Source organism: Cucumis sativus, chromosome 1, assembly GCF_000004075.3.
Source record: "Cucumis sativus cultivar 9930 chromosome 1, Cucumber_9930_V3, whole genome shotgun sequence".
Lineage (NCBI taxonomy): Eukaryota > Viridiplantae > Streptophyta > Magnoliopsida > Cucurbitales > Cucurbitaceae > Cucumis > Cucumis sativus.
The window spans coordinates 3,996,586-4,016,436 of NC_026655.2; the positions used below are offsets into that span (position 1 = coordinate 3,996,586).

At 34.5% G+C, this 19,851-nt stretch overlaps 3 protein-coding genes across 5 annotated transcripts; 1 reads left to right on the plus strand and 2 right to left on the minus strand.

The window, feature by feature from the left end:
- The first annotated feature begins 2,232 nt into the window (after window positions 1–2,232).
- On the plus strand, window positions 2,233–5,768 carry LOC101208206 (rhamnogalacturonan I rhamnosyltransferase 1). Its single transcript, XM_004137405.3, has 9 exons — window positions 2,233–2,484; window positions 2,682–3,134; window positions 3,335–3,402; window positions 3,501–3,589; window positions 3,683–3,848; window positions 3,958–4,247; window positions 4,350–4,554; window positions 4,648–4,805; window positions 4,983–5,768. The coding sequence occupies exons 2-9, from the start codon at window positions 2,810–2,812 to the stop codon at window positions 5,254–5,256; spliced, it is 1,575 nt and encodes a 524-aa protein (XP_004137453.1). The 5' UTR covers window positions 2,233–2,484; window positions 2,682–2,809; the 3' UTR covers window positions 5,257–5,768.
- An 867-nt stretch (window positions 5,769–6,635) lies between these two features.
- Window positions 6,636–12,141, minus strand: LOC101204688 (transcription factor BIM1). 2 transcript variants are annotated; one of them, XM_011652069.2, is made up of 12 exons: window positions 11,982–12,141; window positions 11,615–11,746; window positions 11,457–11,537; window positions 10,070–10,456; window positions 9,690–9,792; window positions 9,453–9,589; window positions 8,807–8,915; window positions 8,624–8,693; window positions 8,442–8,540; window positions 7,866–8,311; window positions 7,414–7,540; window positions 6,636–7,082 (listed from the first exon to the last, which is right to left on the minus strand). In XM_011652069.2, exons 2-12 carry the CDS (start codon window positions 11,652–11,654, stop codon window positions 6,984–6,986), a joined length of 1,698 nt encoding a protein of 565 aa, XP_011650371.1. In that variant the 5' UTR covers window positions 11,655–11,746; window positions 11,982–12,141; the 3' UTR covers window positions 6,636–6,983. The 2 variants fall into 2 exon arrangements, with proteins under 2 accessions (XP_011650371.1, XP_011650369.1); XM_011652067.2 differs by having other exon boundaries at window positions 9,690–9,795.
- A 2,480-nt stretch (window positions 12,142–14,621) lies between these two features.
- On the minus strand, window positions 14,622–18,417 carry LOC101208450. Of its 2 annotated transcripts, XR_004214020.1 has the most exons (4): window positions 17,904–18,417; window positions 15,947–17,150; window positions 15,333–15,849; window positions 14,622–15,218 (listed from the first exon to the last, which is right to left on the minus strand). XR_004214020.1 is itself a non-coding variant. In XM_004137406.3 (3 exons), the coding sequence occupies exons 1-3, from the start codon at window positions 18,276–18,278 to the stop codon at window positions 15,596–15,598; spliced, it is 1,833 nt and encodes a 610-aa protein (XP_004137454.2). In that variant the 5' UTR covers window positions 18,279–18,417; the 3' UTR covers window positions 15,219–15,595. The 2 variants fall into 2 exon arrangements, 1 of the variants encoding a protein (XP_004137454.2); XM_004137406.3 differs by lacking the exon at window positions 14,622–15,218 and having other exon boundaries at window positions 15,219–15,849.
- Between the last annotated feature and the right edge of the window lie 1,434 nt (window positions 18,418–19,851).

The following is a 19,851-nucleotide window of genomic DNA, read 5'->3' on the forward strand; positions in this document are numbered from 1 at the left end:
TTATTAGAAGTACAAAAATAATATTCTCACGCATTAATTACTTTTCAAAGAATTGAATTGATGCTAAAGAGAAAGTTATTTATTCATCAAATTCATTCAATAATTTATTGATATTAAACAAGTTGAGTAATATGTTATTATTAACATGATGAGCATGGTTCTTTTTAATAAATTCAAATTTCTTACACAATAAATAAAATAGTTATACTTATTATGTGTAAATATTAGCAGTACATAATGCAAATATATCCTTTTTAGAGTTGTCTAAGTCGAACCATAAATACCACGAGCATATATATATATATACCCAAACCCATATATGGAGTATTGAAATTCATAAAAGGCATAGGAAACACATGCGTTCCAAATTAGGGTTTTCGAATTTAGATTGATTGACTAAGTGAGTTGGATGATGAATGTATACCAATCGTCACTCTGCAACCTTGAGTGTCGATAACGCACTGACAACACATTTCCATCACACGAATTTGACCATGTTCGTTAGATGACAAATTTAGAAATAGCTAGCCTCCTCGAAGAAATATTCCATATGTGAGAGACTAAGTAATCTAAAAACAAAAAAAAAGAAATGTGATGTTACTTATTTTCGTGCTCTTTGCCCTAAATATAGTTATTCATTGTTTTAATTTAGGCATCGTAGTGTAATAGACTTAAATTAACATTACAACAATGTATGGTAACTCCAAGAATATCGAGATTAGATTAGGGAGATGTGGACGAAAGGTCAACGCCATTAGGGATGACCCGCAAGAAAGTCCAATATACAAACGAGATTTGAAGCACCAACTATATTTACCTAAGCTAGACGACAAAAATAGCTCCTTCATTCACACATACAAACCAATTATGACACATGCATAAAAAGAGTAATTAGGAAACTTCCTTAGACATTCAAACATACATATTTAGACAAATTAGCAACAAGAACCTAACATAAAATCTCTCTTTCATAGACCTCAAGAATCTGCTACTACTAATTGAACCAAATCTAAACATCAACCAACTTCCACATATATTACTTCTTCCATCAAATAAATAAAATCATATGAAATAATTCAAAACCTCTAATCTCTGTAAAAGCTCACAGTAGAGTGATCCAGAAACATAAATTGCTACATTAACACACCATCTTCTAATTATGATTCTCTCTCCTGTTATCAACTACCCTTCACTACATTTCTTTTTTTAAAGAAACCAAAACTAATATCATTCAGAACATATATATATATATATATATATATATAAAGAAACAAAATGGTGCTCATCACGACAAAATTTAATACATATTATTAGAAAAAAACCAGTCTAAGATTTGGAAAACATACATGATATTAAAAGTCAAAGCAGCATTGGAGAATAAGTAAAATAGAAGATTTTGTGTAATATATATTAAAGAAAGTAAATCTCAAGAAATAAATGAGTAATCAACAACCTAACTTTGCTTCCTTGCATGTCAGATCCCATATTATTGTAATCATCCATAATTAAAGGGAAAAACATAAATATTTGATCTAAAAACAAAAACAAAATTACGATTTATATATATTTATAAACATTAAATACGCAATAATAATAATAATAATAATGATGATATGTAATATTAAATGGTAAGAATAAAAAAGAAAAAGAGTGAGTGGGCTTCCATGTCAAAGAGGAAAACCGAATATCTCTACGGCCACCGACTATCTATATTCAAAGATAAGCGCGTCGCGATATTTAGGGTTCAAATATCGTGAGTTTTTTTTTTTGCGTATTTATTTTCATCACCTACCGAGGAGGGGTCAGGGGTCAGGGGTCAGGGCTCATAGACACTGAGCCCCCACCCCGAGATCTCTTTTAAACCATATTTTCAATGAGGCACGTGGACGAATCTAAGTGGTGGAATATTGACTCATCCTCACCCTCGGGTTCGGTCGTTTTGTTTGATCCCCATACCAACCCGGTTCGGTTTACTTTCTCTTTCCTTTGGGTTTATTTTTAACTTTTTGCTCTTTTCTATTTTTATTATTATGGGTTAATTAAGTTTGATAAATGTTGATATCAATAGTAAATATTGAAAGAAAATTGAAGTCAAATGTTGATAGAGATAAATGGAAGCTGAAAAGAAATATAAAAATGGAAAAGGACGTAAATGGTAAATTAGAATAAAGAAAGGACTAAATGAGACCCAAATGGTAAATTTTGGAATTAATTTAATATAATATTGGAGAATTTCCGATTCCTATATATTTTCAATAGCGTCATCGGTATTCGCGGCGAGGCGAATGGCGATTGAAAGACGATCTTCTTCCGCCGAAACTTCTATTTGTGGAATCATCATTGATTCATAATTCTTTTGAAAAAATATTGAAAATTTTGAAAGAATCTTTCAACCCATTTTGTTGTTCTTGTTGCTGGTGGTGTTCTTCGTTTCTTCGAAGCTACTGATTTCAAGGCCTCACCGACGACGGGGATTTCGGTAATGTGCGTTGTACAATAAAGTATTTTAGTGTTTGTTGATGCTGTTTACAATTTGTTTCTATAAATCTGTTTTTTTCTCTTTCTCTAAGCTCCGGGATTTCTGTTCTTGTTTTGATCCGATTCTTCAACCGTATCTTCCCTCTTTATGAATCTTCAAGATTCGTACTAACTTATTCCCATATATATATATACATATGCAGAATTTTGTTTTGGCTGCATGTGTTCTTTATTTCTAAATTTCTGATTCGGCATTCATCGAAACGGAACGGATCGAGTGTTCGGCTGATTTTGTTTCTCGCCTTAGAGAAGGGTTGAGAGGAATACAAATATGTGCAAGATAGAGGGAAATCGGAGGAAGCTTAATGAATCGACGGTGATGGAGTTGAAAACATTTGGAGAAAGCAAGGATGATAAACTTAAGAGTTCGATGGTTTCTTCAGGGTCGAGAATACGGCCGTGGTTAATCCGTTTAACGACGACTGTTTTGCTCTGGACTTGCATTGTTCAAATGGTTTCGTTAATGGAGTTTTGGGGGCCTGGGGTCTTGAAAGGATGGCCTTCTTGTTTTTCTCATGAATCTGCGGCTGCTGTTGTTTCTGGAGTTCAGGAAAATGCCCTTTCAGTTCCGCCTAAAATCGTATTCCTTCCTAAACGTGAGTTTTTGCTTGTTCTATCCTTTTGAAGTTTGAGGTTTGTCGAAGATTTGATTACTTTTACTTTCTTTAAAGAATTGGGAATCACTGAAAATGATTTGTCAGTTTTTAATCCTCTTGCAGGGAATTAGAATTGGTTTATTAATTGGCATTTCTCTTTTGAATCTTAATTATTTATGAGATTTTACTTTCTCCCTTAGGATATTACAAGAACAATGGCTACTTGATGGTGTCCTGCAATGGAGGGCTCAACCAAATGAGAGCAGCGGTGGGTGGTTAGGTTTCAATATTATTGTATTTATCACAATATGAGCACAAGATTGAATATTTATTTGTGATATGCTTTAATAACTCTATGTTGTGTAGATATGTGACATGGTTGCGATTGCGAGACATTTGAACGTGACTCTTGTAGTACCTGAACTGGATAAGACCTCATTCTGGGCTGATCCAAGGTGCCTGACTTTTAATTCCAAACTCCTTCATTATTGGTAGGATAAAATTTTATTATATGACTGAGCTGTAACGAACTTGTATTGATTTTTCAGTGAATTTCAAGATATATTTGATGTTGAACATTTTATTGGATCACTGAGAGATGAAGTACGGATCATAAGAGAGTTGCCCGACGGGATTAAGAAGAGAATGGAGCAAAGGGAGACCTACACTATGCCACCTATTAGTTGGTCTGACATTTCATACTATCGTAATCGGGTTGGTTTTCTTCATGTTCCTCAGATGTTAATGCAATAAAGTTTATCTAGTTTTGTTTATCATTCGTACATAATTCTGAAAAGCCTTTTCCCCTTGTCTCCAATTATAGATTCTTCCGTTGATTCAGAAGCACAAAGTTTTACATTTGAACAGAACTGATGCCCGACTTGCCAACAATGACCAACCAATGGAGATACAGAAGCTGAGATGTCGAGTAAACTATAGTGCTCTGAAATTCACCCCACAAATAGAGGAGTTAGGAAAAAGGGTTGTCAAGCTGCTTAGGAAAAATGGCCCTTTCCTAGTGCTTCATCTTAGGTATGAGATGGATATGTTGGCTTTCTCTGGCTGTACTCAAGGTTGTAACAGCGAAGAAGTAGAAGAATTGACAAAAATGAGGTGATGTTTACTTACTTATTTACTTATTTACTTATTTATATTTCAGACAAAAATAAGACTTTTTGGCAATTTTTTTCTCATTCCCATTCTCTCACATTTCAGATATGCATATCCATGGTGGAAAGAGAAAGTAATAGACTCTGAGCAGAAAAGGAAGGATGGACTGTGCCCCTTGACTCCAGAAGATACTGCACTTACACTGCGGGCATTGGATATTGATCCTAATTTTCAGATTTATATTGCAGCTGGTGAAATCTATGGAGGAAAAAGGAGGATGCAGAGTCTTGCAAAGGCTTATCCTAAACTGGTTTGTAGATTAGTTATTCAACAATTTCTGTATCCCATGAACTATATTATGTCTTCCTGCCCTTACAAGCTGTCTCTTCTTTTGGTTAAATAGGTCAAGAAGGAGACATTGCTAAAACCTTCTGACCTCAGTTTCTTTCAGAATCACTCATCTCAGATGGCTGCTTTAGATTACCTTGTCTCATTGGAAAGTGATATATTCGTTCCTACATATGATGGAAATATGGCTAAAGTTGTTGAAGGTCATCGCAGGTATGAAGTGACTTATATTCATTTGCTTATCTACTGCATCTGGCTAAACCAATTGTACTGTTTTCTTGATGAGATTGATATTCAACTAAACCTATCCAACTCTAGTATCGAGCTGTTGTTGATTGCTTTGGTTCTTAGTTGTCAAAGGATGTGACTGATATGTGATTACTTATGTAGATACCTTGGCTTTAAGGAGACCATATTGTTGGACAGAAAGATACTCTTCAATTTGATTGATCAATACAAGAGTGAAAAGCTAAGCTGGGATGAGTTCTCTTGGGCTGTAAAAGAAGCTCACTCAGACCGGATGGGGAAACCAACTAAACGGACGGTGATCCCCGACAAACCTAAAGAAGAGGATTATTTCTATGCCAACCCTGAAGAATGTTTGCCACCATCCGAGGAACAAAAAGGGGCTATCTCTTCTTCAATGCTGAAGAGAACAATTTGAGTTTTGAATGTTTGAAACACTGACATTTTCAGTACATGGAGATTGAACTAATGGGAACACTCAAGATATTTTCGAAGGTCCACAGATTTGCATATACAAAAGCCGGAAAGTATATATAAAGAAGAGCCGATTGGAAAATTGTTTATTGAGCAACAACATGGTTGTATATATTCAGCTACATTGGCTAGCTGTTATACAGGATGAAAGAGCAGCAGCTGCACCATCAAACTTCTCAGGAGATGCATAAGTGAGTTTGTACACAGATGGATTTTGGTATGATATGAAATTGTCTCACACCCATTGTTAGCCTCAGTCTTCATATTAGTAGCAGGGGAGCTAATAGGGAATGAAAATTGTTTATTTTACTTATTTTTCCCAATAAAAAAAAAAAAGCAATAGCTGTTAGGCTTCATATTTATGTATTGAGCAATGTTCATCTCATTTTCCTTCGGATTCTATGAATGATGGCAAATTTATTCATTGATTTTGTTATTTATTCTCATTTGGTAAAATCATAAGATGCTTTGTTGTTCATGGTTAGGAACTTGTTCTAACCAAGATCAAATCATGTGAAATTATTCATTGCAGCAAAATATCATATTAAGTTTGACATGAAGGGAATAATAATAATAGAATTTGTTGGAAATTTTTGCATTTTTTGTGGGATGGAATAATGAATGCACATGGGTCCTTAGAGGCTGGCAAATTCTGATAACGTGGAGAAACCAAAGGTTGAATTCTAATTATATGAGATATTATGAACAGTAGAGGAGAAGTGGATACCCATTATTTTTTCTTTTTAAGGTATGCTTTCAGATTACGAAAGCAAATTAAATTATATATATATATACCGTAGTTTGATGCTTCTTCAAGTTTAATAACGGCGGAGGAGATTTCTTTTTTCTTTTTTCTTTTTCCTGTTTATAAGACTAACAGAGAACACCGTTGAGATCCAGAAAATGGGGATATAATATAATAGAGTCGTGCCATGAAAGTAAACAAATTTATTGTTTTCTTTTCTTTTCTTTTATCAAAAAAGCAGTTCTATTGATTCAATGTAATTATTGTAGTTGCGTAATGATTTAATTTTATCATATATGTTTCCGAATTTAGAATTTTTGGTTAAATTTAGTGGAAACCATTCTAAAAGTAATCATAGGCTACATCGTAAAAGAAAAAAACCCTCCCCTTAACTTTCTCTTTGTTTCCTTAATAGTTTTCAATGGTGTGGTAATCCAACTAGAATAGTGCAGCAATCTAAATTATGTTCGGGGTAGATTAATAGTAATAATATTTCAACTTTTAGAAGTATGGGATACTTTTGAAACGATGATCAAAGTTTAAGAGGTGTTTTCTAGTAATGTAATGGTACCGAAGTGTTTGGTTGAAGAGGAAACTATACATGTTTTGTTATTTTGATTCATTCCCAGAAATAAGCAAAGAGGTCTACACACCTTTACATCCAATTTAAGCCCTTTACATATAAAAGGGGCATCCAAGCCTAACTTTCTAAAGCAGAGCAGCTACATACTTCACCATATTCAAATGGGGAATGCCCAAAAGAAAAAAAATCAAAACTAGAAAATGAACTAACCTAATGTACAATAAATTAAATATTGGTCAGATGCCATAAACGCCCCAGGGAAGAAATGGAACGGTAAAAATGAAGTGATAATAAATAGAATTGACGGGAGAAGAATACTTGTTTGTTGTATCATTCTCTTCTTTCATGTCTTTTGCTTCTTTCTTAATGCCTGCTCCATATTCTCTCCAGCTATAACTCTTGTACCAACGCTCGCTCTCTCACTTGGGCGAGCTGAATCGTCCTACGAAATAACAAAGAGAAGAATAAAAATTGGGAGAAATGTTAATAGAACTAGGAAAATAATATACCAAAATGAACCTAACTCAATTGAGATATGTATGTTTAATGTTCTAGGTCTAAGATTCAAAATTCAGATTTAGCACCGGATGACCCCAACATTCTCCTACCATCTAGCATTTTCATTCCAGACAAGGAAGTATGACATTAAGTCATAAGGAATGCAGGAAAATATCGAGACCATTAGATGAATTTTGGGTCTACGGAGTTGCATGATGTACTAAAAAGACTCAGAAAAGGACATCTATGTAGTAGTATATTCAATTCTTGTTTACCACAATAGGAGAAGGGACGATCTCTCTGTAATTCGTTCTCTTTCCAAGTTCTATTTGCACCGCAACGCTGGCCTGTGACATATCCACTCCAGAACTTTGTAGCGCTTGTGTGAGAATTTTTAACAACCTGCCCATCAACAAACCAAATCTCAAATTGTTTACTATTATGCTAGATACTTAACCACCTTGGAGAACCACACTCCAAAAGCTAGCTATTGGGGTGGGAGAGCCAAGTCACTTAACTACCAAATCCGTCATCCCATTCTAACTAATGTCTAGGCATCCCATAACTACTTTAATTCCTAACATATTAGTCTCTTCCAACAATTAACTTTGCTGCCAATAAGAGCTACTTACTAATACTATAATGTCAATCTTGAAGAGCGCTAAATTTATTGTTTGACTGAATAAAAACTCAAGATCGTTAAAATTAATGTACACATTATACTCACCCTTGAGAATATGCACCTGAGATGCTAATTCTACCACCATCAATCCTCTGCTCAGGTTCTTTCAGCTTATTATTGCCATCAACAATATTGGTAGTACATGATCTCATCTCGCACGATAGTGGTTGTATTTCACATGGTTTATTGTCTGCATTATGTCCTACTTGAGAATGGAGTCTAGTTTTTGCACCTTCACTTATGACAGGTGTGAAATGGCGTGGGTCCAACATTGGATAACACGTTTTGTTATTTGTTCCAGGGTGTTGATCCGCTTCTCGGAAGGTGGTGGAAGTACTGACTTCAGATTCTACTGGGTTGTGCGAGCACCTAGGAAATGCAGGGGAGTGACACATATTTTTCTCATCAGATCCAGCAAATATAAACACAGGGCCGCTCTTTGCTATTTGAGATTGATCGATGTAACATTGTGCTGGATTGCAATTGTTTCTCTGCACAACAGATGATCAGAATCTTTCCTAATTAGGTGGCTAATACCATTAAGTTTACTGGAACAAGAACAAAAGAATAAGAGGTTTTTAGAAGGAATGTATAGAGAGAGAGTTTGTAATGAGTATTTACACAGGGGATCAATTTCGCTGGTTCATGATACCATCCTTGCGGTGGTGAGCTTTCATACTTGCGAACCTTTTCTTGTAAAAATTGAATGTACTCGATAACCTGGAAACATGCTGAGAAATCAATCTACAGCACATCATAAGCAAAAGAGAAGTAATGTATTATCAAGTGACATGCGCATTTACCTCTAATAAGAACGATGCCTTGTCTCTCTTCTGATCACTACGGGGAATTAGTTCTCTCAGCTTCTGAAATCTGCATGCAACTTTTCAACTTCAAACTTCTAGAGTGATACAACAAATTGCTTTCTATAAGGAAATATGTACGCAAGTCTGCTACTGAATTAACATATATCTACGAAATCTTGCCTATCATTAATTTTGCTCCTTCGACGCTGTTCTGTTGCAGAATGTTTGGATCTCGGCGTGTTAGCCTTCTGATCAGAGCTTTTTCCACAGATATTAATCTTCAAGTCACCTGTAAATCCAAGATTTTTAAAAAGGTGAATACTTGAGAAAAGTTTTCTGGGGGGAAAATTCAATTTTTACCCACTAAACTTATCACTATATCAACTTTATCTATAAACTATAAACTTCTTCAAATTGAACTCCAGACTTAGTTTAATACGATTCAATTTCCACTAACTTTAACAAAAGAAAAAGTGGTGAAAGAATCTCCATAAACTCACTAATTACAATGATATCAAAATTTACAAAAGTTAGAATTTCAGTAGTCCACATATCAAATGTGTAACTTTGCCAAAACTCACAAATTTTAGCCCAGAAAAAATTAGCTTTACTCTATTTTAATTTTTCTTTCTAATCTCTTCTATTTTATACTTCATTAAAAGCTATCAAAATACTTTTTTCCAACGAATTTTCACGAGAACTTCGGATAAAGATTGCAGCGAGATTCGACAAACTTAATAGTTTTGGGTCAAAATGAATGAGTTCTCCAGAAAGAAACAAATTATATTTGTGGGTATAACAAACAGAGCATCATGAGGAAATGAACCTTTATAGGCAGTGGATGGTGATGATTCCTTCTTAATAACAAATGCTTTGTCGTCGTCTAGTTCCTCTTCCATGGAGGAAACATTGACTGTGGACTTTAACATCTCACCGAAGCTTCGGCTCTGCTGCCCTGAAGGCCTGAACGTAAATTTTAAGGAAGTCCAGTCTCAATAACTACAAGGAAACTGAAACAATATGTTGACGTTTTGATAAGTAAGAAGCGAAAGAAGTGACTGACTGAGAGGGGGAGAGAGAGCTGAAGCTACTGCGATGGTTGCTTGACGACGATTGCATTGGCCGCTCTGTTGTAACGGTCCATTGCTCAATCTTTGCCGGTGATTCTGCTATGAAGAACAGAATATCCGTTCGATCGGGAAAAATGATAAGGGAAAATATGTACTGATACCAGAACTCCGAATAAACACAAATAGAAAGTTGAGAGGAGAAAGCCCACATATGCACATGCACAAGTTTCATAGTTTGGTAGCAAATATTGACCGATTAGTAGTCGCATGTTATTCCTCTGCGACCATGGGGTATGGTAGCAAATGTTGTGTGTGGGCTAGCTGTATATGAATAATTAGAGCTGAAAATATTGTAACAATAAAAAAACTTTACCCTTTAAGGCGGGCTTTTCACCCAGATTCTCCTTCCTTGTCTTTCCCTTTTTAACAGCAGATTCTTCCCACAGCGTGAAACCATTTCCAGACAAAGAGCTACAACGGGAGTTGTCATCACTTTTATCAGTATTACTGGCCTGAGGCACTGGGAATACCGACCCTTCTGGCTTTGGAACCCTCTGGTTAAAATAAGAAATGTGGCTAATACTGTAAGTCCCAATTCCACCCGGTAATAAACGCTCGGCAGCAGAATTATGTGCTTGAGTTCCCAAGGTTGGCGCTGCTCGTTCCACAGTGGATACATTGATTGTTTTCTCTTCCTTGGCGCATGTCTTCCCAGTCCGTTCCAACGGCCGGAGAAAATCATGCGTTTTAAGGAAACCCCCTGTTCTCATAGAAATAGAAAAGATATTACAGTAAGCTAACCCAAAGTCAGCCTAAACTGGGATTACAATTTACAAAACTTGGAGACTGAATTCCCTGTTCATGTTTTACTATTCTCTTTTTTACATTGGAGGTGGGGAAGGTAAGCCACTAATATATATAGCAATCATTACTTATAAAGAAATGGAAAAACAACTGTCCCAAAAAACAAGAACAAGCTGAATACAAAAATTTCAAAGTCCCCCCCATTCAAAGAGCACTTCATAATGACAATTCCTTAAGCGACACGCATGGTGGGGGAGCAGTAAATATCTACAGTAGACGATATATCCACATGTCAAGGTTAGAAAGATTCACTTTATTTATTATGGAATTTATTCATAAGCATATGCACATCTCAAAAGATTAAAAAAAAAAAAAGAAAAAAAAGGAAAAAAGAATGCATTTTTGAAGGGGTACCGAAAGGGAGGCTGAATTTGCATCCTTCCCTTATCCTGAAATGTGCGATAGGTCAAGTCATTTGTCGACACATGAGCTGAAAGCGGGTCCCCATCGATAAGGGGTGAGGCTAATTGGCTACCTGCCGAGCCTTTCCTTTTCCTTTTTGGAATTCAGTGACCCTATTCTATCATCTATCATCTATTCTATTCTGTTTCTAATTTAATTCAGTCCCTACTTTTACTTTACTTCCTGCTCCAAAGATCAATGATTTAATTCAAGGTCACGTGCACGAACAACCATAGTTTTTATTTCGTTTTCAAACCAAAAGCAATTTATTAAATTTAATAAACAAAATACCTAAAACAGAGACGTGGCTTTACTTTAGAATACAAATTCTAAAGAACATAAAAACTCCTCATTCATCTTGGATCTAAACTGTATATTACATCATCACTATTCACTAATAGTACGAAGCTAAACAGTTCTACGGAAATTAAAATCAAAATATGAGTTTGGATTTTTGCAACTTTAATCTGCGAGGTTTAATTAATTTAATTTACCTTGAAAGGACTGGGATGGATCTTGTTGAAGAGCAGTTGAATGACCATAGAGTGATAGAAAGTCATGCGTTGGTTTCCGTCCTGAACACAAAACAGCTTTATTCAATTTCTGTAAAACTCAAGTTCAGAAACATAAAAAATCAAATCGAAAAAACAACCTTCGGTTCCAAGAGGACGAGGAGGTTGAGGAAGCTCCATCGTGAATTATAATCAATGCAAATTCTAAGAAAGTTCAATCCTCAGTGATTTAACCTAAAATTGAGTGTAGAGATCGAGAATTTCCTGAATTCCTACAAAAGGTCACGGATCGGAGAATTTAGGCCTTGGTATAAAGATCTGAAAGTCGCATTCACTTTAGAAAAAAAAAAAAGAAAAAAGAACATATATGTGATTGCGAAGAAAGCAATTGTTGAATTCCAGCTGCTACAACAACAACAGTTGAAGAAGAAGAAGAAGATACAAAATTCAAGAGAAAAAAAAAAAAAAAGAATTGGATGAATTAAGAAGAGAGTAGAGAGTAAATACCAGGATGAATCGGATGAGAAAGTGATTTAGAGTTGTTGTGAATTTCAAGAAATGAATTGGGAAAATGGAGAAGAGGAAGAAGAGGAAGAAGAAGAAGAAGAAGAAGAAGAAGAATCTGCTTCGAATTGCCGCTTACAAACAAAAGAATTGTGTGTTTTTTTGTTTAGGCATCCAATTTCTCGTTTTTCAAAAACTGAAAATCCGAAAAACCAAATAATAATGAAAATGAAAATGGAAAAAGAGGCGTAAGGGTTGGATTGGATTCACCATCTTTTATTTATACTTTCTCTCTCTTTCTTTTTACTATTGAAAAGGGACCCTTCTTCCACTACAAACACTTAAACAATCATACAAATCACTAAGTAAGTTTTCTTCTAAAAATTGGATTAACATCACCACAAAAACATGAAATGTAAAAAAGTTTAAATGCTTTTTGATTCTTTGGTTTTCGTCGTTTTCCGTTAGGTGGGACTACGGCGTTAAGTTAACGGCGTCGCTGTCCACGAGCTTTAATTTAAATGCATTATATATATATATATATAATATATATATATACCTCTGGGCGTCAATCCCTATCTATTTTCCAAATATTTTCGGCAATCCCAACTTGTCCTAATTCTTATTTCAAAATCACCTTATTATTATTATTATTATTAAATAAAATTTTCATTAATATATCAAACAGACACAAAAAATTTCATTAAATATTTTGTGGGTTTGTTAAATTTTTTAAAAAAATCAAAACTAATTTTGTATTTTGGGTAAATAAAATAAATTGATTTTTTAAAAGTTTTATGATTTAAAATAAAATTTCTTATATATTTGTCATTTATTTTTGTGGAGAGAGAGGATGTTGGTGGAAGGCGTGGGATAATCACGTGACTGACAACCTCTTCTTCTTCCCTTTTTGTAATTTTTTTTTTTAATTTTAAGCTTAAAGTTTAAGCCTCAAAAAACAATTTCACTTTTTTTTTTTGGCATTTTCTATTTTTTTTCTTCCAATATATATATATATATAAAGAAAAGATTATCTTAAAAAATTTAGAAGGTAGTTAAGTTGATTAATTATTATATGTGCGTTAGTTAATTCGAGATATGCACATGGAGGTATGTGATTGTGGATACAAATTATATTAATATAAACTTTTCAACAATACCATTTGACATAAGATGAGAGGGTTTTAGGTTGTTGATTAGTTTTAGTCTATTTGATTTAACACCAGAACAACCTCCTAATGTGTTTCAATTAATTAATTTTCCTAATAACAATTTATCCCCATACTTATCTTCAACAACCATATTCATTACATAATTACTTTTAAAATAAAAAATAAAAAATAAAATTGAACTTAATTTAATGGCAATGGAGGTCATAGGGTTCCATGGGGTTTTGCTTAAGTTTTCGAGTCTATTATGTTTTAAAGTGTTGTGTCCAGCTTAGGTTTATTCATCAGAAAGGAAATCAAGTTGTTGATCATCTAGAAAAATTGGCTTGTTGCAAAAAGGAAAAGAACTTTGTAAGATGTTTCTTCCCTCTATAAAGGTAGAGCCTCCCCCCTCCCACCACAACTTAGCCATGTGATGAACATGTTTGGTTAGTGTTTTTCAAAACAAAAACAAAAAAGAAAAACTTGAAAACACTATATATCTACATAAGGCCCTACAAATATTTTTAGTTAACTTTTTATGCACAAACATATTGAAAAGAGAAGTGAAATTCTTTAGCTTTATTTATAGTAATTTAATTTGATTTTAATGCAAATGAAATATGAAATATGATTTAAGTGGGGGTTCGTGCAAGTTGATATAAATGCAATAGTTAGTGATCCAATTCCATCTCCCCTGTCTTCTTTCTATCATTTCTGTCTTTCTTTCTTCTTTCATCCAAACCTACACTTAAGACATGGATTTGACATTATTGCTTTTTATAGCTTCTTATCAAAATTTCAATATTTCTCATGTCTATACAATTCTCAAATTGTATCAACACTCAACATAAAATCACGTTTCATCCTTCAACTTTTAAAAATGATTCTAATGGTTGTCCCTTTGATCATCAAGTCTGCCTAAGATTATATCATGCCTCCAACTCGCTCTCCTTAAGTTTGGTCTCAATTTTGTTTGAATTGACGTGCTTAAAAGGAATATAAGGTCGGATCTTTGTTTTGGATATATAACATACCCTTTTCCAAGGGTTGTTAAATAGCATTTATAAGCCAAACCAACCAACACATGCCTTTGTTTGTGTGTGATGACAAAATTGTTAGAGACGTTTTTGGCACTCAAGGGAGTGCCAATCTGTCCTCTACTGCTTTATTTCTTGATCAATATATATTTTAGACATTTACCTTTTGGCCAGATGCACACTTCACAATGCTCTTTCTCAACATCCTTCCGTCTTGGACAACTTTTAACTCTTAAATAAGTTCACTCAAAATGAAAGCAAGGTGAATATGGATAAAAAGATATATTCAAACTAATTTGTAGATCAGTAATGAACAAATCATGAAGATGTTAACAATACTGACAAATCCAAATATGTTATCATCATCATTATTATTAATATTATTATCGTATTGAATTCATCATATAATAAATGTAATTTAAATTTAAAAAGTATAAAAGAAGCAACAGAAAAAAGAAAGATGGAAGGAGGGGGGAATAGCATAAAACACGGACATTCTGAAGGGATCCGTTTAGGGATCAGTTAACAAATACTAAACTTTAAAAGGGGTTACCGGCGAAGAATCCGCAAGACGCACGTGATCCTTTTCACACCCTCTTCCTCACGTGGCCAACTCACTATTTTCGGGACCCACTTTCTTTTTTTCTTTTTTCTTTTTTTAATATTTTGGCTGCCCATGCTTATGGATGCCGTCCGTATGTAATTTTAATTTAATAAAAGGGCAATATAAATAATCGAATTAATACGAAAAGTAAAAGAAAAGGGATAATTAATTAATATAGTTTGGAGAAAAGTTGTTTTTTTCTTTAATGGTTTGATGGGGTAATCAATAAATAAATAATTGATAGTTATATAAAAAGAAATGTGTGGAGAAGTGATAGGGGTATTAGGGCTGTGACGAATGATGAAGTGACAGCACCCAACACGGAAATGGTAGTTCAGTTTCAAAGCACGTGATAAGGCAGTTTTGTCACGTGTGTCCCCATCCCTCCCTGCCTCCTCCCCCCCCCACGTGCTCCTCTCCTGACACCTCTCCACGTGTGTTGTGGGTCCTTTATAATATATATATTTATTTATTTATTTATTTAATTTTGTGAAACATTTTTCCAAAATTGATATACCAAAATTTACAAAACTAATAATTATTTATGAAGAAACTTGAGTACCTAAAAGACGATGTCCACGTCCATGTCCATGTCCATCTTCTGCTGACGTTCTTCAAAGTCACGTGATTTTGTCATAAGCGCTTTTCTGAGTGCTTTCACAGAGCGTCCACAAAAGCACTTTCACATCAACCCCTTCCAGTTTGGTCCCCGCATCTTCTTCTTCTACTTCTTCAACTCTTTGGCTTCTCTATTTTGTCCTCCTCTCCTAACTCTTACGGATAATAATGATAATAATCCACATTATTTGTTAGTTTCTTTACAGCCTATGAAGTTGAACCCACCGTTAGTTTTTCTAACATAATGGCATTAACAACATCTTTCACAAACCACATGAAGCATTTCCTGCAAGAATCCGGCATTAGAGTCGACCTGTGAAGCTTCCGGATTTCTTCTTCTGTGTGTTTGCAAACCGAGGACGATACGTATTGTTTTGTTGGTTTTGGTGGGGGTTCTAAACCACATCTTGCCATGATTGTGTGTGTTGCTAGCCTTGTCACTTCTTTGTACCTTTCATATCCTGCATAAATCTTATCTAATTATTACTCCGCTTTATTGTTACAAGATAACTGCATATCAAATTAATGGTAATGGGGTTGGAGAGTGTGACGTCGTACCCAAATTTTTGCCTTGGCTTAGGAGTTTTAGATTGATTTTGACCAGTGTTCGTATCTCACTTTTGCCATCGTGATCACTGCCAGCCTCACGAGCAGAATGGTGTTTATCCGAGGCTTGTGTCATTGTGGAGGATGATGAAACTTCATCCACTATTTTGTTTGATGGCTTTCTTCTATTTTCACAGTGGAAATCACCTCCGCCAGTCTGGACCATTTTACCCAAGGGAAATTCTCCATTACTGGATGAATGGGTAGGAAAAAACTCATCAGAAGCTTTATTCTTCTTACTTGCTACAGGACGACACAATTGCTTATCCAACTCGAGCAATCTTTGTTTTCCCATTTCCTTCTTATGCTTGGCTGGCTCATCCGGCTTCTTGATTTTGTACTGTTGACCTTTAGCTGTGTGAGAATCTTTTGTTTTTGTGGTTATTTGTCTACTAACAGGATGTCTCAAGGTTTGATCTCCCTCACGTATAGATTTGGCCTTTGCAATTTCCATCATTCGCCATGCCTTCTCGACATCACAAGAGTTTCCATTAGACTCAGGTAATGTGGTTGCCTGCAAGCTAATGGCATGAGGTTGATTTGTTTGCTTGTTTATTAGTTCAGCACCACCAGTATCTCGTTTGGAACTGTTGCCACAATATGTGGATGAGCTGCTAGCAGGAAACCTCAGCGAACCCTTTCGTACAGCATCCCAATTATCACGTAATGCCCTTATATAGCTATGGATGTTGCGACATCGATGTAATGTTCTTGCACTTGTTCCCGCAGCTTTACCTCCTCGACTAGGCAATGATTTCTGGGCCACACTTCTTCTCGAACTGGGGACAATAGAAGGTGGTTCACGATTGGAATGTAAAAGAGCTCCTCTACGAGTTATGCTAACTGTTTGAGCACTTGATTCTTTTACTATATCAGAAATAGCAATGCGTGGTTCAACTGTAGTTGTTTGATTTTGTTTGATGAAACTAGTATCTAATTCAGTATCAGTATGTTGAGCTCTGGCGATGGTGCAGTCATGGCAATACCAATCACCTTCGGGTACATTAGCACCAAGGCCGACACAAAAAGTATGAGCAGCTGAATCACAGAGATCACAGAGTAACATGAGACCTTCATCTTCCATTCCCTTGCACACAGTACAACACGTCTCTGCATATGGATCCCCAATTCTAGCACTTCCAGAAGCAGACTGGTCCTGAAATCAGGAAAAGTTAGAAGCTTTTTAAACTATGTGTATTTCTACACCCAAATTGAACTATGTTTAGCAAATCATGCTTATAAACAGAAGATTTCTACTGCGCTATACATCTTTTAGATGGTTTAAAAACTAAAAAAGAATTCAAATGTGTGTTTTTAAAGAACATGAAATCTGACCAAACAAACTTGTGATGAACAAGTATAACAAACAGAAAACTAAAAATAAAATGGATATCAAACAAGACCTTAGATGGATGTTCATTCAAATTTTGTGGAGGATGAACTTGCGAAACTGAAATATTTCTGGTGAGGTAAATAAAGATGCTTATACTTCTTAAATCTTTTAAAGACTTCTATCATTGCTGTTCGAACAAGTAAATGACAGCAGAAAGAGAAATGGATGCTGTAGAGATGCAAAAGTATATCTATTTTGACCTTAACCTGAAAATCAAGCAAGTGCCCACAAAATTTCGACATAGTTCAATACAATCAAACGTAATTATATGAAAATTTGTTCCAATAACTACGAGTTTCAAAAGAAAGGGAAGAATTTTACTAGTAGAGAGTACTGCATTGCATTATTCAATCGGACTGAGACTTGCAGTCAAGCATATTAGCAATGACATCAATTCTAAAACAAAAAAATTTCAAATTCCAAGCAAAAACCGCACCCCTTAAACCCTAAAAAACCTAAATATCAATCTTCGAGTTCACAATCAAGCAGTAAGATGTCAATTACAGAGTTACTGACCTGATTCCGCATAGGAATATTAACAATTCGTTCACGGAGTCGACAAGGATCCTTCGCAATTCTATGAACAACAGTGAACCTTCCCTTACAAGCAGGGCATCTAGATTCAATCCTCGCCCACTCCATAATGCAGACGAAGCAAAAATAATGATCACAGGAATCAAGCTTGCCTCTCTCCGCTTTTCCATCTTCCGAAAAGCAAATTACACAGATAGAAGAAGGATTATCATCAATCAGCAGGTGACTTTCTTCAAATCCACCTTCAAGAAATTCCTCTTCGTTACCGAATTTAGCACTCGCGGAAGGACAAGAAATTAGGGCTTTTAATCGATCTTCTGAGGACGAAGCAAAGGAGTTAGTTGAATCGTCCGCCATCGTCGACGAGTGACAGAGTGACCCTTCGGACCGGCGAAATAGTTCAGACAAGGTCGCCGATGAACGTCGACGAACAGTCGTTGTGCGAGGAGGCCGCCGGTCTCGTATTGTCCGTTTCTCCAAAATATTCTTTTAAGAGAATGAAAAAAAATATATATTATTTTCATTTTCTCCTTTGCCAATATTTAAAAAAAATATTACCAATAGTGACATGGCAATAGCTGTATTTAAATTTTGAATTCTCCCACAACATCCATCAAATATACTTTCAAAGTTTGAAGTTCAATTAAATAGTATAAACTTCACACATTTGGTCATCATTCAATTTCTCGTAACATTGTTATTCAATCGTTTAGAGCTTACAAAGATTGTCTCACCTCAACATTACATGTTGTTTGATGATTAAGACATTATAAGTTTGAATTTATCTACAGTTTGATCAATGTTAATTATGATTACTGAAAATCAGACAAGTATTGAAATGCATGTTGAATTGAGAGCAAAACAAAGACGATCCAAACGATCGGTATCTCTTTAAAAAGAGTTCAGTATTGTAATTCATATTTAAAACGCTCGATTCAAACGTAAATTTTGAATTACATTTCAAACATTCTTTCATTTTTTTTTGTTTCTAATGCTAACCATTTTCAAAATTTAATATTTATTTCCACTTTTCAACCATTGCATGGATTGGAGAATGAAAAACATAAAAATAGAAAATATGTTGGTGGTAATGGATGAAAGCCCATGTGAAGGTGTTGGGTAAAGGAGAAACAACATTTTTTCATTTTGGAACAAATCCCAAAGTAATAATACTTCACAACATTATAAATTTAACCTACAAAAGTTTATTTTGCCCTTCATTTAACTCCTCACCCTCAAATGTTTACATTCATTTTCTTTTTACATCTCTATGTCATTTTATCATTTTACCATTTTTCTTTTACTGTATGGGTGTGAACCAAAATGTACCATTTAATTTAATAAAATATAAAATAATCCAAAATGTATTTTCAACCCTTCGAAAAAATAGCAAAAAGAAAAAAATTTTGATAATAGAGTTCATAATATGCCAAATTTACAATATGAAAGAAGAGGTGTTATGTGTTTTTTTTTTAATTTTACCTTTTTTTTTTCACTAATGCAATTTTTCTTAATTATATATCATTAAATAAATAAAAGTAAGAAATTTTTAAAAATAGAAAAATTGACAAACTATTTATGGTTCATACCAAAGTTTTAATCCAAGTCCAAAATAGATTACTAAAATTTTAACCTAAGCTCAAAGTATGTTTGTATATAATGTAAATACTTTACATTTTCTTCTATTTATGTGAATTTTCCGTAAAAGTAACACGTAAATTAATTTGTTTATGGAAATAAACAAAATTTCCACATTTCAAGAGGGTTTGTAATTTGTTGTCTCCTTTCACATCTCCCCAAACATAAAACCCATCAAATTACAATACCTAAGATTTCAAAGGTTCTTGAAGATTTGTGGGTTTGTTGTCTATATATATATATATATACAATACATAATCTTTACCTTTGACAATTTTCCCACTCACACATG

Bases quoted from the DNA above. Each gene is read 5' to 3' on its own strand.
- LOC101208206 (XM_004137405.3), top strand. From the start codon at position 2,810: ATGTGCAAGATAGAGGGAAATCGGAGGAAGCTTAATGAATCGACGGTG. The intron at 3,403-3,500 runs GTGGGTGGTTAG...TATGTTGTGTAG, and splicing joins TCAACCAAATGAGAGCAGCG to ATATGTGACATGGTTGCGAT. The intron at 4,555-4,647 runs GTTTGTAGATTA...TTGGTTAAATAG, and splicing joins CAAAGGCTTATCCTAAACTG to GTCAAGAAGGAGACATTGCT.
- LOC101204688 (XM_011652067.2), bottom strand. From the start codon at position 11,654: ATGGAGCTTCCTCAACCTCCTCGTCCTCTTGGAACCGAAG. The intron at 8,694-8,806 runs GCAAGATTTCGT...AGTTGCATGCAG, and splicing joins AGGAGCAAAATTAATGATAG to ATTTCAGAAGCTGAGAGAAC. The intron at 8,541-8,623 runs GTAAATGCGCAT...GCATGTTTCCAG, and splicing joins AGGCATCGTTCTTATTAGAG to GTTATCGAGTACATTCAATT.
- LOC101208450 (XM_004137406.3), bottom strand. From the start codon at position 18,278: ATGGCGGACGATTCAACTAACTCCTTTGCTTCGTCCTCAGAAGATCGA. The intron at 17,151-17,903 runs GTCAGTAACTCT...TCCTGATTTCAG, and splicing joins ATATTCCTATGCGGAATCAG to GACCAGTCTGCTTCTGGAAG. The intron at 15,850-15,946 runs GTACGACGTCAC...AGATTTATGCAG, and splicing joins AAGCCAAGGCAAAAATTTGG to GATATGAAAGGTACAAAGAA.